The sequence below is a fragment of the Coturnix japonica genome, chromosome 1 (genome assembly GCF_054131305.1).
Source record: "Coturnix japonica strain WE chromosome 1, WE-NBRP24, whole genome shotgun sequence".
Lineage (NCBI taxonomy): Eukaryota > Metazoa > Chordata > Aves > Galliformes > Phasianidae > Coturnix > Coturnix japonica.
In genome coordinates this window covers 51,598,630-51,612,572 of record NC_140663.1, presented here as the reverse complement: position 1 = coordinate 51,612,572, position 13,943 = coordinate 51,598,630, and the positions used below count along the sequence as shown (strand labels likewise).

Below are 13,943 nucleotides of genomic sequence, written 5' to 3'. Positions count from 1 at the left end.
AAAGGCTCCGTCAATCCTGGGGAGGTCCATCTGGGTGCGCACATAGGACCAAAAAGGTTGTGTCCCCTGGGTCTGCACTGCTACCTCAGCCCAGCTGTTGCAGATCATAGTCACCATGTTTGTTCTAACACAGTGCTGCACCCTGGTGTGTAATGGCTGTTTATACCCATTGTGTTCGTCTGTGTTCCTACATCACAGACTTTCCTCCACGTAGAGGAAAGAAAACAATGTCTTGTTTTGCATTACGCTGTAGAGATACAGTTTTCTCAGAAATCCTCCAGCTGCTGTTCTTTGAGGTCTCTGTGGGCTTTCCATTGCTGTTTTCTTTTCTATTTAACTTTTCACCCCCAATTTCCCTCTTTATGTAAAAGACAGCCCCCAGGCTCACAGAAACACAACAACTGACTAGTTCCACGTGGATCATAATTAGAACTAGTGAAGTCACGATATACTTGGCAACTTAATCTCAAGCAAAGTCAGGTAATACATTTCTGGTTGAGATTTATTCTTATAAAACAATAATAAAGTTATTGCAGGAGAGTAAGAAGGAGAAAAATTCATACTGTCAAAACACAGGCGGAATCTTTGAAGTTTGAGTCAGAGAATTGTAAAAGGTGATCTATGCTATTAATTGAGATGCTTACTTCAGAAAGGAATGTAAGACAAAAATGAAGTCTGTGGAAGCTTTGATTCCAAAGTGATGCATATCAGATATCTGAATCCAGATGCCTGATTTGCATATGAATTTTAACATCTCCTTTTAGTACCAGCCTAAATAGAGCACAACCATACAGCCTGGAAGAAATTGGCTTCCTTACTCATAAAAGGCCAAAGAGACAGAGAACCTGGAAATCATTTAAAATGTTCTTCAGTATTCTCTGTTAGTGGCTGCAACTACTGTACGCCTTTTCCCATGGAGAATGTCAAACTGAATTTGGCCTCCTTTCAGATTTAAATTAGCAAGAAATTAAATTGTGAAAAAATAATGCATCTCTCTGCAATTTCTGAATCAGCATTGTCCCATTAAAGCAGCAGGAGGAATCAGCAGGCACAAGCACAGAACTCCTTCTCATTAGGTCTGTCAAATAATATAGCAAGGTCAACTTACAGGTAACAGTTCTGAACTTACAGAATCTTTTAAGGTCTATTTAAAAGAGCTAATAGTAATATCGTTGTAAGTACAACATTCTTAACATACAAAACTTGTAAGAAGAAATAATGTATTTTTTTAGTTAGAATTATTAAATATATATTTGGAATGGCAAGCCCATCTTCAGATCTAAAACCAAAGCCTTTCACAGAGTGGCAGTTCTGTGCTCTTGTCTCGTAACACTTTCTTTACAGAAGCAGAATATGTAAAAAAGTGGTTCCTCTTTTTCAATGCAACTTATGAGAAACAACAACAACAAAAAAAAGAGAACACATTAAATGGTTAAGATGAATTGCATCGTGCTTAAACAGCCAATAAACATAAAGTCATACGGTGAGAAACAGAAAGGCCCCACCAGATACAGGCATCTGCACCTTCACAGCCTTTCTCTCATCATACTCTGTTATTGACCCTTTCTCTTCCTCCCACTGTACTGCATGAGTCCTTGGGCTTTCCTTTAGTAACATATACATCTTCCCTACGGTTCTCTAGAGCCTATTTCATGTATCTCAGTAATGTTTCCTTCTGATCCTTAGAATACACTGTGATATGGCACATCTTAACATTAAGAAAATTTTCCTAGGCTTTGGCCATTTTTTCTCATCTTTCATTTACACTTCTGTAACTGCCTGGCGATTTTTCATCTGAGATGATACCTAATCTATGCTAGTAGTGAAAAGGTGGAGATAATTAAAGGTCCTTGATGACTCTTTGATCTATTTCACACACACATAAAAGATAATAAAATTACTTGAAACAATCATATATAACAAACGTCTCCAATTGTCTTTCAACCTGATGTCATTTCAGAAGTACAAGTCAGCATTTCTTCCAACAGGTTTTGCTCCAGGCAGTCTGATGCAATGGTAAAATGATTTCAACCAGTTACAGAACCATAAAAAGGCTGAAGTGTCCTTTGTGGATTATCCAAGAATCTAGGAAAACAAGAGCTATCTCACAGTGATGATATTTGGATGGTCTTTCATGACAAAATTGCAAAGGTAATTGAGGGTGAGATCAAGCTATTGATTGGTTGTGGCTCTCAACATATTGCACTGGAAGACAGAAAAAGGAATTTCTGTTTGTTTGCTCCTAGCTTATAGAGTTTGTTTATATCAGATAGCTGCCACCTCTTTCAGCTACTCTTAGCCTTGCTAAGAGTTGATATTTGCTCCTTTAGCAGATTTCTGTGATCCTCAAAGATTGCTGCCAGGAGAAGTAATCATCTGATTTCAGGCTTTTGAAAAGCTGAATGGCCTGCAACTTTGATGCATCCCCTTCCTTGCCAGTGGTGAATTCATTATCTGATACAGGTTTCCCAGGTGCTGTCCTGCCTCCTGAAGGTTTCTTGATTTGAGGGTATTCTTGACTCATACACGTCTTCTCACTGGATTTCAGGCTGTGGAAGCAATAGTCACCAACCTGGCAAAGGAAAACTGGCTCCGTGCTGTCAGGATTTAACACCACCAGATTACCCTCAGACAATGGCTGCTCTTTAGAGAGAGCACTTCCCTTCTGCTGGAAAGGCAAAGAAATCTTTGAGAGTTCTGAAGGTCCATGCAGACCTGAATGGACATCAAGGTAGTCTCCAAAGGCATCCAGGTGTGTTTCAGGAGAGGCTGATATTTGGCCTGAAGATGGGAGCATGACACCAAATTTCCCAGGAGAAACCTCAAGGCAAGAGCAGTCACTGGAGGGCGGGGGTTCCTGTGGGTCACAGGGTTTCCCCCCAGCAGTGACAAGTGGCAGGTGTGTGGTGTCACTGTCTGATGGCAATGACAGGTTGTCTGTGCTGATGTACTCCAAGGAGCACTGCTGAAGGAATGCGGGACAACCAGGAGCCTCTGGAGATTTCTGATCTTCTGTTCTCACATCTGTGCTTTTCCCACAGCTGGTGGGAAGGGGTGAAACTTCCCTCTTGTAGTTGAGATAACGCATCACTTCCTTCTGATCTGGGAGAAGGAAGGGCTGCAGAGGACCTGCTCCTGACTGCTCTTGCCTCTGTGCAGCCTGGGGACTGTCTTTGTCTGGAAGGATCACATACTGCAGGGACATGGCTTTCTCCTGTTTTTCCATTGGATTCGAGGTCACTTCCAGTGTCTGATGCATCTCAGACTGAGAGGATGTCACTGGGCTGTACAAATATGGGCCATTGAATGCAAAGCAAGTGACTGCTGTCTGGGAAGTTGTATTTGCATCAGCACAGTTTGTCCTTGAAATGGAAAATGAATGGCCAGGAATCTGACTTGGACAGACAACTGCGTCATGCTCTGGAACATTTAAAGCCTGGTATGGGTTCTGTAGGTCTAATGCAGCAGAAGAAACGTCTGTCATCTCAGTCCGCGCTTCAGGGGACTCTGCCAAAATCTTCGTCTGCCTGAATGAGGAACAGTTAAAAGTTGCTCATGAAATATGTGTTTGTGGTAAGCACAAAGCAGAAACACAAGCTTAGTAGAAAACTGAAGTAGCTATGCACATGGCTAGAATGATCTGTATAGGGGAGCAAGTTAAACCATATAGCACAGAATTGTATCCCCAGCTCAGAAGTAACTGCCATGGGCATTCTGGTGACAGAACGTTTGACTATGGCTTCCCATGAGTTAGGGAGTTTGATGAGCGTGTCATTCACAGTGTGGCTGCAATGTTCTCTTAATTCACCTGTCCACAACTTGAAGGAAGCTAGGCTGATCCATGTTCTCTGCAAGGCTGCATTTGTTGACTTCCATCTGGCTGCTTGCATGCCTGTTTCTTAGAGAAACTTTCTATGAAGAGAAGAAAAAAAGAAAGCAGACATGAGGAAAGAGAAGTGTCTTCCCAGCAGCAGAATCATGATCAACAGATTCACCATGGAGAAGGATCATAGGTAGCAGAAGCGAAAGCATCTGGCAGTGCACACTAGTAAAGTTTGATACAGCTCCAGTAAGATGACTACTAGGTGCTTTCACTTCTCCAGAAGTCTTGCTTCAAAGCCAAATTGCCTTGCTACTGACCTTACCGAAGACTGCATAGATAGCTGTTCTCTGAAAGATCTTATAAATGCTGCAGGATCTCACTATAATAAACAAAGCTATGGCTTTGTGCAAGTTCAAAACCATGAAATTAAGGCTCTAAGCTCTTATGGATGGAGTAACAGATAAGGGATTAAAAACAAAGCTATGTGAATGGGGAGCGCAAGGAAATAAAAATCAGATTTTACTGAAAGATCATGTAATAAACTTAACATAAGGCTTTAGTAGAAAGAGAAACATTTTATCTTCTGGTAGAGGAAATAAATTACTGAAATTTTCCTAGCTTGATTTTACATCACTGTCATGCTGACAAACACAACACAAATATATCAACAGGTATAAATGCACAATTTCACTTCTGTTGCTTCAGGACTGAGCAACAAAGAATAGAGTAATTGAAGTGTATGTCCCTTGCAGATTAGGTGACAAAGAGGTGTTCTTGGGGTTGTTGGGATTCATGAAATAGAAAGAATGAACCTTCCAAGATACGGATCACACTTACATGCAGGTAGCTCTGGATGAGCAGACTCTTGCTGGGATTTGGAATATTTTCCTCCCACTGCTTCTTCTGCCTGCAACAACACCAAGATTTCAAGGTAAGTCACAGAGTGGGAAGGAGACGACACCTCATGCACCGTGCCGCTCTGCATGGCCCAACCATGGCCCGGGAGGCCAGCAGCAAACTCTCACCATTGTCCAGCCAAGCACGAGGCTGACATTGCACACCAAGGCTCATCTTTGCATAGACCACTCCCACGGTAGACAAGCAGTGCCTCACCCTTTATTCCACTCCCACGGGCCAACACGCAGCTAGATAGCCTCCTCACAGAACAAACTTACCTGAGGAAATATTTAAAGCTGCAGTAAGCAGCAATGAGCAAAGTGATGATGATAACTGGGAGCATCAGTGGGAGAATCACTGGTGAAAGAACTGAAAGAGAGAAAAAGAAACGGGGAGACAACAACTAAGGCTCCACTTCCCATAACAGGTTTGGCATTCAGGTCATTCTTCATGAAAGCATATCAGGGAAGTAGAAGTGAACAAATGTGCCCTGAGTACCTTATTGATGACCAAAGGAAGACATGTTTTCCGTCATTGATCCTTTTTCTATGTTTCAATCCCATAGGAGAAAAAAATTGTCCGAATAAAAGCCTACATAGGTACCTAGCTTCACCATGTAAACTAGATGTTTTCAGAGGACTTAGGCTGCCTGACTTTGTGCAGCCCTGGAAAGATGGGAATATCAGAGTTCTCCTGAGCTGCCTCTGCTAATGGATGTAGATGAAAAACAAGATGAACATCTTGCTACTTCAAGCTTCCTGGGGACAAATTCTACAGTGTCACATATCTTTGGGCATGTGACCACAGTAATCACAGGCCTTCTGCTTCTAACTCCAGAATCTGCAAAACTTGATAAGATCTGCATCTCCACTGCACTCCAGTGTATCTTTTACCCAACGCCATGGCTGCTCTCTAAAAGGAAAAGGATGATTATTATTCTGTATGCCTGCATTCTCAGGCTCTTCAGTTCCTTAAAGCAGAATAAAATTCTGGGATCAGGAAACAGCAGTGATCTTTGGCAAGGATCTTTTTCTTGGTCCACCATGTGCAGACCTTTCCAGCTAGCTGTATTAGCCTGGTGAGGGGAAGAAGTACCGTTCTGAGTTTCCCAGGTGAACTCCTCACTCCATTCACTCCAGTATCCCTGATAATCCTGAGTATTCACCATTGCACGCATTCTTCCCCTGTATTTTGTAGACGGTGACAGCATCTGATCAGTGAAGATGAAGGGAGGTTCATCATTGGTAACTGTTATTGTCTGCACAGTCTGGGGAGAGGAAAGAAGCACGAAGGAAAGAGGTGAGAGGAAGTGTCATGGCCAGCCACAAAGCAAAGAGAAACCCAGGACTCCTGTACTTCCCATTACTCACCTTTTCATATTGGTTGTGCTCCCAGAACTGGACCTGATACTTCTGCATTATGAAACCATACCGTAAAGTGTGTTTTTTCCACCTCAGTTCATACTGTTGCTTTTCTATCCGTTCCACTAATACATTTGCAGGTGGCAGCACCTTAACTAGAACACAGAGAATATCTCAGAGTACACACCAGCACACAGACCCAGCAAATCCATTTACCATCTTCCATAATCATCCACCTTATTTCAAAAATTTTTCATTTACAAAGCGATATCTTTTACCTTTGTGGGAGTCTCCAGTCTGTGGAAACATCACCAACACCTCCAGATGCATGCAGCCTGACACGATCCACCTGGCACACCTCACTCAGCATATAGCCCTATCTCCTACCATGCTCAAGGGATCACTGCACAAACCGCCCAGAGCTCCACTGGGTCTCACCTACCACATCAACCACATGCTTCCCTTACCAAGTCAGATCTCTTCTTCCTCCCAAATGCCTTTCCTCACTACCATTGCCCTCATCACATCCTTTACACACAGGAACCCCTGAAAACGACACAACCAAGCAACTCACTGTTCTTGTAGGCTTCTATCATTTTCTCTTCCGTCTTGGTCCTCACAGACACTTGGTACTGGCTCTGACTGCTGATATTGCTAACGGGGATCTCACAGCTCTGCACGACGTATGGGACATGGGGCAGAGCCTTCTCATACACAGGAGAGCACTCCTCTTCCCTGAGGGGTGAAAAGAAGGTGGCAATGAGATCAGCAGGAATGGCACAGAGCAGAAGCTCATCAAGACAGGCAGGGGTAAGTATGCTGCCCCTGGCAGATCACATACGCTGATGCTGGAGTGGCCCTGAAGAATAAGCCAAAGATGACAGAGGTGGCAACTGCTTTTTTCACTTCCCAGCTGCACATCAGATATGCACCATTGAAGAGGCAACGAAGGTTCCTGGGATGAATGCCACCTACAGAGAAGATCAGAGCGAGCTGAGAGGAAGGAAAAGTCCAGTGAAAGCCATTGTCTTGCATGACCAGGTATCATACAACGACACTCCACTGAAAACACAAAGTAAACTGAAAGAGGCAAGATGGATACTTGCTCTTGCTTGCATTTCCAAACTTCTCTATGCTCTTCTAGGACATACCTATCTTTCCAAGTGGTAGCAAGCCTAGCACCAAAACGGAATGCAGTAAGATGAGATTTCTGCATGAGCCACACATCTCAAGATACAACCAGCCCCATGGAGTGCTCCAGTCCCCCTCAGAGGGTCACAGCCCCCAGCCATTTCATCACTGCTAAGATTATCCCAGTGAAACAAGTGTTGAGGCTCCCACAGAGAAAGCAATAACTAGAAAGGGCTTCCCCTGCAATTTCTGAATTTGGAAGGGACCCACAAGGATTGCCCACCTGCCCTGGCTTCATAGCAGGATCTCCCACCCTTGCACAGCCCCGCTCCAACTCCCCCTACCTTCAGGGGTCTCCCAGGACACATCTGTGCTCCACTCGCTGTACTGCCCAGAGAAGCCTCTGCCCTGCTCTGCTCTGGCTCTCACACGGGCAACGTATCTACTCCCTGGAATGAGGTGGCTAAGATGGCAATGAGTGGTGTTGGAGAGTCGGCGTGTAGCAGCCTTCTGTCAGCAAGGGAAAGGATGGAGAACAGGAATCAGTGGTGAGGGATGAAGGGAAGGCAGAGAAGGAGTACAGATGCTTCTCCAAGCAGTCCCGTTCACATGAAACATTTTCCACGTTGCTTTGCCTTTCTCCCATGTGAGCCCACAGGCTGTTCTTCAAACAGGCTTTAAATTCATGAGGGACAGAAGCAGGGTTTAATACATGCCAACTCAACACCCAATTGCACTGCTTTTTCTCAGTGAAGCATTGATTTTTGCATTTAAGTCGGGACAAGTGGTATTTCACCAGGAAAAACCACTTGCAGACAGGAACCTGCAGAAAGAAGAAAGCCTCTTCCAACTGGCCTAATTCAGCATTTATTGCAACTCTTCCTAGTACCAGAGAACAGAAAGGCTGCCCATTTGCATGGTGTTTAACATAGGCCCACCACCAGACAAAAGGCTGCAGCCAGGGCCAGGACAGCCCAGCTCCTCTTGCTCTTACCTCCCAGGACTCCCACTCCCGCTTGTAAGCAACTTCATATTCCAATGCACCGCCCAGACCTTGGCTTCCATCAGGTGCTGTCCAGGTCAGCAGGAAGGCTCCTGAACTTTCTGTGACCAACAGGTTTTGAGGTGGAAGGGGCTGAACTGGAAGACGAAAGTACAATGCGTGAGATGCAATATTGGAGACAGGGACATGAAGCGGGGAAGAAAACATTTCCACAATATCTTATCAAATCCTATAGTAGGAAGCTGCTTGTTGAGTGCCCCTCCAACGTCCACCTGTTCCCACACTCATCCTCTTCAATCTCAGTGTAGAGATGTTTGTCAGTTTTTGCAATATCATTGCAATTCATCTCCTAATTGAACATCAAAAAAGTTCTCAAGGATCCCCCAAAAGCATTTGAAAAATTGCTGCCTTGGGATTTTTTCCTTACCATTTTGGAAAAGATGAACTTTTAGTTGTACGTCAAGAATCTGCTTGGGTTTGAAGCTGTAATAGTCATCCACCCCAATTCCAAAATATTCTGCTTTTTTCCAACAAATCCAATGGCTGTAGGGATCTGAAGACTCATAGATGTCTTCTTCCAGCTCCTTCTTGCAATGCATCTCCTGACTGTCACTGTGTGTGTATAAAAAGTCATCTATAAAGATCTGATCTGGTGCTATACAGTTCATGCAGAAATAAATGTTTGAAAATGTTTCCACCCCAAAATGTTTATCTAATTTGCATGGAAAATTATATCCTCATTATCACTACTATTCCCATGTTGCATCAGTTACTCTTTCTAACATTTTAATCACCATTATTCTTTTATCAATTCCGTTTTCATTTCCAATTTTGCAGTACAGTATTCTGTTCTTGTATTAGCATAGCTTTCTTAGTTGTCAGTCTTACCCTTGATAATCTCAGAATTTTATGAGAGAAGTGGTTTGATGAAAAATAATGTCAGAGAAATGCATCTTTTACTTTGAGTGAAAGGCAAGAAAGTTTCTGATGATTCCCAGCTTCTGGAAGGAATTCCTTTGGCAGTCCCAGAAAGACAGTGAAGCATGTTATTTAATTCAGCCAAAATGCACTTCTGTAGCCTTAGCAGTTCTGCTCTGTCAAGAGACCTTATGTATTCATTAGTTTCCTTCAGAACGTTAGGTATCGTTTTACGTGGTCTTTCTCCAGACCAAAAAACATAATCAAGATTAAAAACTATATTTTATGGTGATCATAAGAGGATAAGCTTTGTGAGCTTGCAAAGGTCTGAGCTGCTGAAAAGATGCAATATTCTTTTTTGTACCCTCTGGACTTCTGCCTATGACTTCATGGTCAGTGCTCCTGTACAGATAAAGCTGTGCACACCTGTGCTCAACTACTGTCTGTCAGAAGAGGATGGGGTCTCCGAGCCAACCATATGTCAGCAGGCATTATTCAGCTGTACTGATAGCTGTCAAAGTTGGGTACTAGCAAGTAATCCAGGGATATTTTTGAAGAGTGGATGGGACTGTCCAGTCATGAATCCTACATCAGCCACTGAAAACACTCCATAGTAAATCCATGATACAGAGCAGACTCCCAACATCAGAGTAATTTTATTTCATCTTCTCTTTCCTTCTTCTTTTTTTTTTTTTTTTTAAATATATACATTTATTTCTTTTTCCTGAATTATGTGCTTCAAGGTCCTTTTCCAAAGACCTTAAGCTCATTTCTCCTGCTTTTAGGTGTATCACTACTCTCTTACCTACAACAAAATCAAGTGTTCCCCCTTCTCCCTTTCCTTTCTGCATCCCAAGATGCTAATACATTTTCTTCTTATCTCTTCTTCTCCTATCTTCCTCTCTTCTTTGACTATTCCTACCTATTTGTCTTTTCTTATCCTTACAACTGTTCAAGTCTGCTGATACTGTTCCTTTTTAGTAAGGAAACAGATGCAGCAAAGAGATACTGTAATAAACAGACTGGTATCTCTGGGAGGAAGATTCATGACACTGCTGAATTTACCCATTCTTCTTCTCAATCTTCTCTACCTCGTGAACAGCCATCTGCACACCTTTTCATATCTCCTATCCAGGATTCTTCTACAGACTTATGGGAAATAAATTGAAAACACAATAAAATTAACTCGCTGGCACAGAACAAGAAGTACTCCCATTTTTAGGAGAGGTATCAGAAGCAAGCGTGACTTTGACTGTAACCCAATAACAGCTGAAAAACTGACTGCTGGCCCAGAGATTCCGAGCTTTGGCCAAGTACTCTTTGGACTCTTTTCCAGCACGGTCCATTTCAGGTACTTACTTTTGAATAACATTCCTCTGGTACAGAGTCAAACCAAGGAGGGCGTGAGCCTCTGAATGTTCCTTCCATGTGCAGGTTACGAGTGAGTTGTAGTCATTGTGGCATCTCAAGCTCTTCATCGGAACGCTTTCTGAAATGCCATACCAGCCAAAAAAGGGAAAAAAAAGAGGTACACTGCTTACAAGTGGAAATAGGGAGAGATAGCAGGAAATAGAATGATTCTGCCATCAGAATGGGGAAGGCACAGATAGCAGCACTCTTCCAATGGCATCAGAAAAAATGACCCTTGGTGAAAACACGTTTGAAGTTGTGTTCATTCTGCGTATCTCCACAATATAAGAGTCAAGCCAAGCTACGACAAGCCAAGGTACAACAGTGAAGTGAGACCTTTGAGCCTGCAGGACATGTTTCTGGCCAGTGTTGTCTGGGCACAGAGAATATTGATGTTAGTGGGGATGTGATGATTATCTCATCCTTGTGTGTTTCATGGAATTTCTTTGCAACCAACCTCCACACTCTCACCCATCCGTCTGCACCTGCACTTACCACAAACTGTCTGCTTTATATCAGAATGCTCAGTGTCCTACAGTGGAAAAGAAGGGACGCAAAGGAAATAGAAAATGAGGAAAGTAGAAGGCAAGCATCAAATAAAATAAATGGTAAATCTGAAACTCACCATTAATGGCTTGGTCGCTGAAGACCAATGACAGATTTAGCAAAAAGATGCAAAATCCTTTCATCTTCATACTGTCCTTTGAACACACGTTTTTATTCAAAATAAATGTTTTCTTGCCAACGTTTTCCTTTGGCTTATTCTGGAGCTTCTGGTTTTCATTTTATGTAAAGAGAAGTAAAACTGAATTAGGGAACTTAAGGCGTTGTGTTGTCTTGGAGTGACATTCAGAAAGACCTCCTTGCACATATTTACTTTGTCAAAATTCAGACAGAACATCTACAAAGCCTTTACTGATGGACAAAAAAAGGTTTTCTTATTGTGTGAACCTGCAACATGATCAAAGAATGAAGAAGTAACAATGTCCAAGGAAGTACAGCTAAAACTAATAAAAAGAAAAATGCCTGTTCTATGAATAGACTCAACCTGCAAATTCTTTCACCCTTAAGTTCCTTATAGTCATGTTCTTTTTTATGAACCCCCATGTTAATCAGTTTTCTTGCTTTCTATGAAGACTTATTCCCCACCACATACTTCAGTGTGTGATTGAATTTCTGTACTCATTTGCTTTCAGGTTTCTCTTCAACATGCAGCTGCTCCAGCTACTCCCCAGACAAGCTGCAAATTTTAGCAACTATTCAAAATAAATTATTTCTCTTCTTTTGGGGACTGTCAAGATCTTGAGTACATTGAGAAGTTCAAAGACTACTGCCCACATTCTTTGATACTAGAATACTAGCTCTTCTGGCCATCTCTCATTGCTCTCTCAAAAGTATAATAAACTTACAGAGGTGAGACCCCTGCACTCACAGAGCACACAGTCTCTAGCTCTTTTCTATTGTTGGGAAACATGGAGAGATCTCCTTTTAAATTTCTGTTGACTTTCAGATTCATAAATGCTGCTTCTTCACACAAGAAACAGCTGTATGAGCCCTTGCATAATCATTGCAAAGAGTTCCCTTAAGGGCTCTCAAGACTTTCTGTGAGAGAAGGCTGCTATTTTGCTTTCCCCAGAAAGAAGCATGTCCCTTACCTGCATCCAGAGCCGTCCGTGAGGCAGATGATAAAACCAGATGGATGACCCTCACTGTTCAGCTTCCCCAGCAGTATTGAGAATCTTCTGATGCAGCAACCAGCCACTTCCCTACAAAGGAATCTATAAATGGCTACAAGATTTTCCTGATAATTAAGTCTTTATAATATGTACTATACTTTTTATGTACCTGCTATACACTGAAATGTCAGTTTCAAAGAAGCAGACCACACCCTTTCAAGGAAAGCAGCTGCCTGTAACTGCATTCTGTACTTCCTATTTTAAGCCCCAAAGCACTTACTCAGATGGAACTGTTAAATTAGGAAGGAAATATGTTGTTGCTAATCTGCGTGTTAACGATTGTACTCCTGGTAGAAGAGGGTTCTGAACATACTTAGAAACAATCTCAACTAAGAGCTAACTAAATGATGAAGGAACTGGAGCATCTCTCCTTTGAGAAGAGGCTGAGAGGTCTGGGACTGTTCAGCCTGCAGAAAAGGAGGCTCAGGGGTATCCTCATCAGTGTGTGTAATAACTAAAGGCAGGATGCAAAAAGGATGGATCCAGGCTCCTGTCAGGGACATCCAGTGCCAGGCACAAACTGGAACACGTGATTCTGTCAGAAAATCAGAGGGCATTTCTTTACTGTGCAGGTGACGGAGCAGCAGCAAAGGTTGCCCAGAGTAGGTGTGGAGTTTCTTCCTTGGAGACCTTAAAAATCCACCTGAATGTAGTACTGGGCTTTGTGCTAGTGGTACTATATCATCTATCACGGTACTATGGACTAAGTGTCCCTGATTCAGCAGGGCATTGGACTAGATGACGTCCAGGAGCTCCTTCAACCATTCTGTGGTTCTGTGAAAGACACACGCAGGCTTGTACTCTGTGGGTAAACTTCAAGGGGCTGAGTCCCCAGATACAGAATAGGACTCTTAAGTCTGTTTGTTCTGCACTGCCACTAGACCATAAAACTCTGAACAAAACCACACTTTGCAGACTTAGCTATATGTGCCCTTCTGGCCCAGTAGCCCAGTGACATCCTAGGATGCGTTACAAAAAGTGTGGCCAGCAAGTCAAGGGAAGTGATTGTCCCTCGCTCCACTACCCTGCTGAGGCCACGCTGGGAGATCTGTGTCCAGTTCTGGGCTTCCCAGTTCAATAAAGACAGGGAACTTCTAAAGAGAGACCAGAGGAGGGCCATCAAGATGATGGGGACCTGGAGCATCTCCTTTATGAGGAAAAGCCGAGAGCCATGGGACTGTTCAGACTGGGGAACAGAAGACTGAGGGGGCATCTCATCACTGTTTATAAATATCTAATGAGTAGGAGTAAAATGGATGGGGCTAAGCTCTTTCCAGTGCTGCGCAGTGGCAGAACAAGGGGCAATGAGCACAAATATGGAACACTGCGTACAAACATGAGGGAAAAACTACTTTACTCTGAGAGTGACAGAGCCCTGGAACAAGCTTTGCAGAAAGGTTGAGAAGTCTCCTATGGAGATACTAAAAATCTTCCTGGCTTCTTCCCTATACAACCTACTGTAAGGAAGATTCTTTAGCAGAAGGTTGGACTAGACAATACCAAGTCGTCCCTTCAAATCCCCACAATTTTGTGATTCTGTGATATGTAATCTAGCACTGAAATTCAATATACATGGATTTTTCTGGTGGGGCCTTTGGAACATGGAAAGCAGATGTGTCCTGCAGCATGTTACAGTACTTTGGAAAAGGAGTATTTTCTTCTAC

The 13,943-nt window shown here is 42.9% G+C and overlaps 1 protein-coding gene across 2 annotated transcripts; it reads right to left on the bottom strand.

Annotated features, from left to right (window-relative positions):
• Nucleotides 1–484: 484 nt before the first annotated feature.
• Nucleotides 485–12,414, bottom strand: LOC107313636 (cytokine receptor common subunit beta-like). 2 transcript variants are annotated; one of them, XM_085539714.1, is made up of 14 exons: nucleotides 12,199–12,414; nucleotides 11,169–11,316; nucleotides 10,493–10,622; nucleotides 8,643–8,827; nucleotides 8,207–8,352; nucleotides 7,557–7,722; nucleotides 6,923–7,052; nucleotides 6,656–6,816; nucleotides 6,091–6,236; nucleotides 5,816–5,987; nucleotides 4,999–5,089; nucleotides 4,661–4,730; nucleotides 3,809–3,912; nucleotides 485–3,527 (listed from the first exon to the last, which is right to left on the bottom strand). In XM_085539714.1, the coding sequence occupies exons 1-14, from the start codon at nucleotides 12,202–12,204 to the stop codon at nucleotides 2,327–2,329; spliced, it is 2,856 nt and encodes a 951-aa protein (XP_085395840.1). In that variant the 5' UTR covers nucleotides 12,205–12,414; the 3' UTR covers nucleotides 485–2,326. The 2 variants fall into 2 exon arrangements, with proteins under 2 accessions (XP_085395840.1, XP_085395848.1); XM_085539722.1 differs by having other exon boundaries at nucleotides 7,557–7,719; nucleotides 12,199–12,408.
• Between the last annotated feature and the right edge of the window lie 1,529 nt (nucleotides 12,415–13,943).

What these genes read in the sequence shown, in the direction of transcription:
- LOC107313636 (XM_085539714.1), bottom strand. An exon ending in AGGGCCACTCCAGCATCAGC is followed by an intron (nt 6,817 to 6,922) that starts GTATGTGATCTG and finishes TTCACCCCTCAG; the next exon opens with GGAAGAGGAGTGCTCTCCTG. An exon ending in GATAGAAGCCTACAAGAACA is followed by an intron (nt 6,237 to 6,655) that starts GTGAGTTGCTTG and finishes TCTGTGTTCTAG; the next exon opens with TTAAGGTGCTGCCACCTGCA.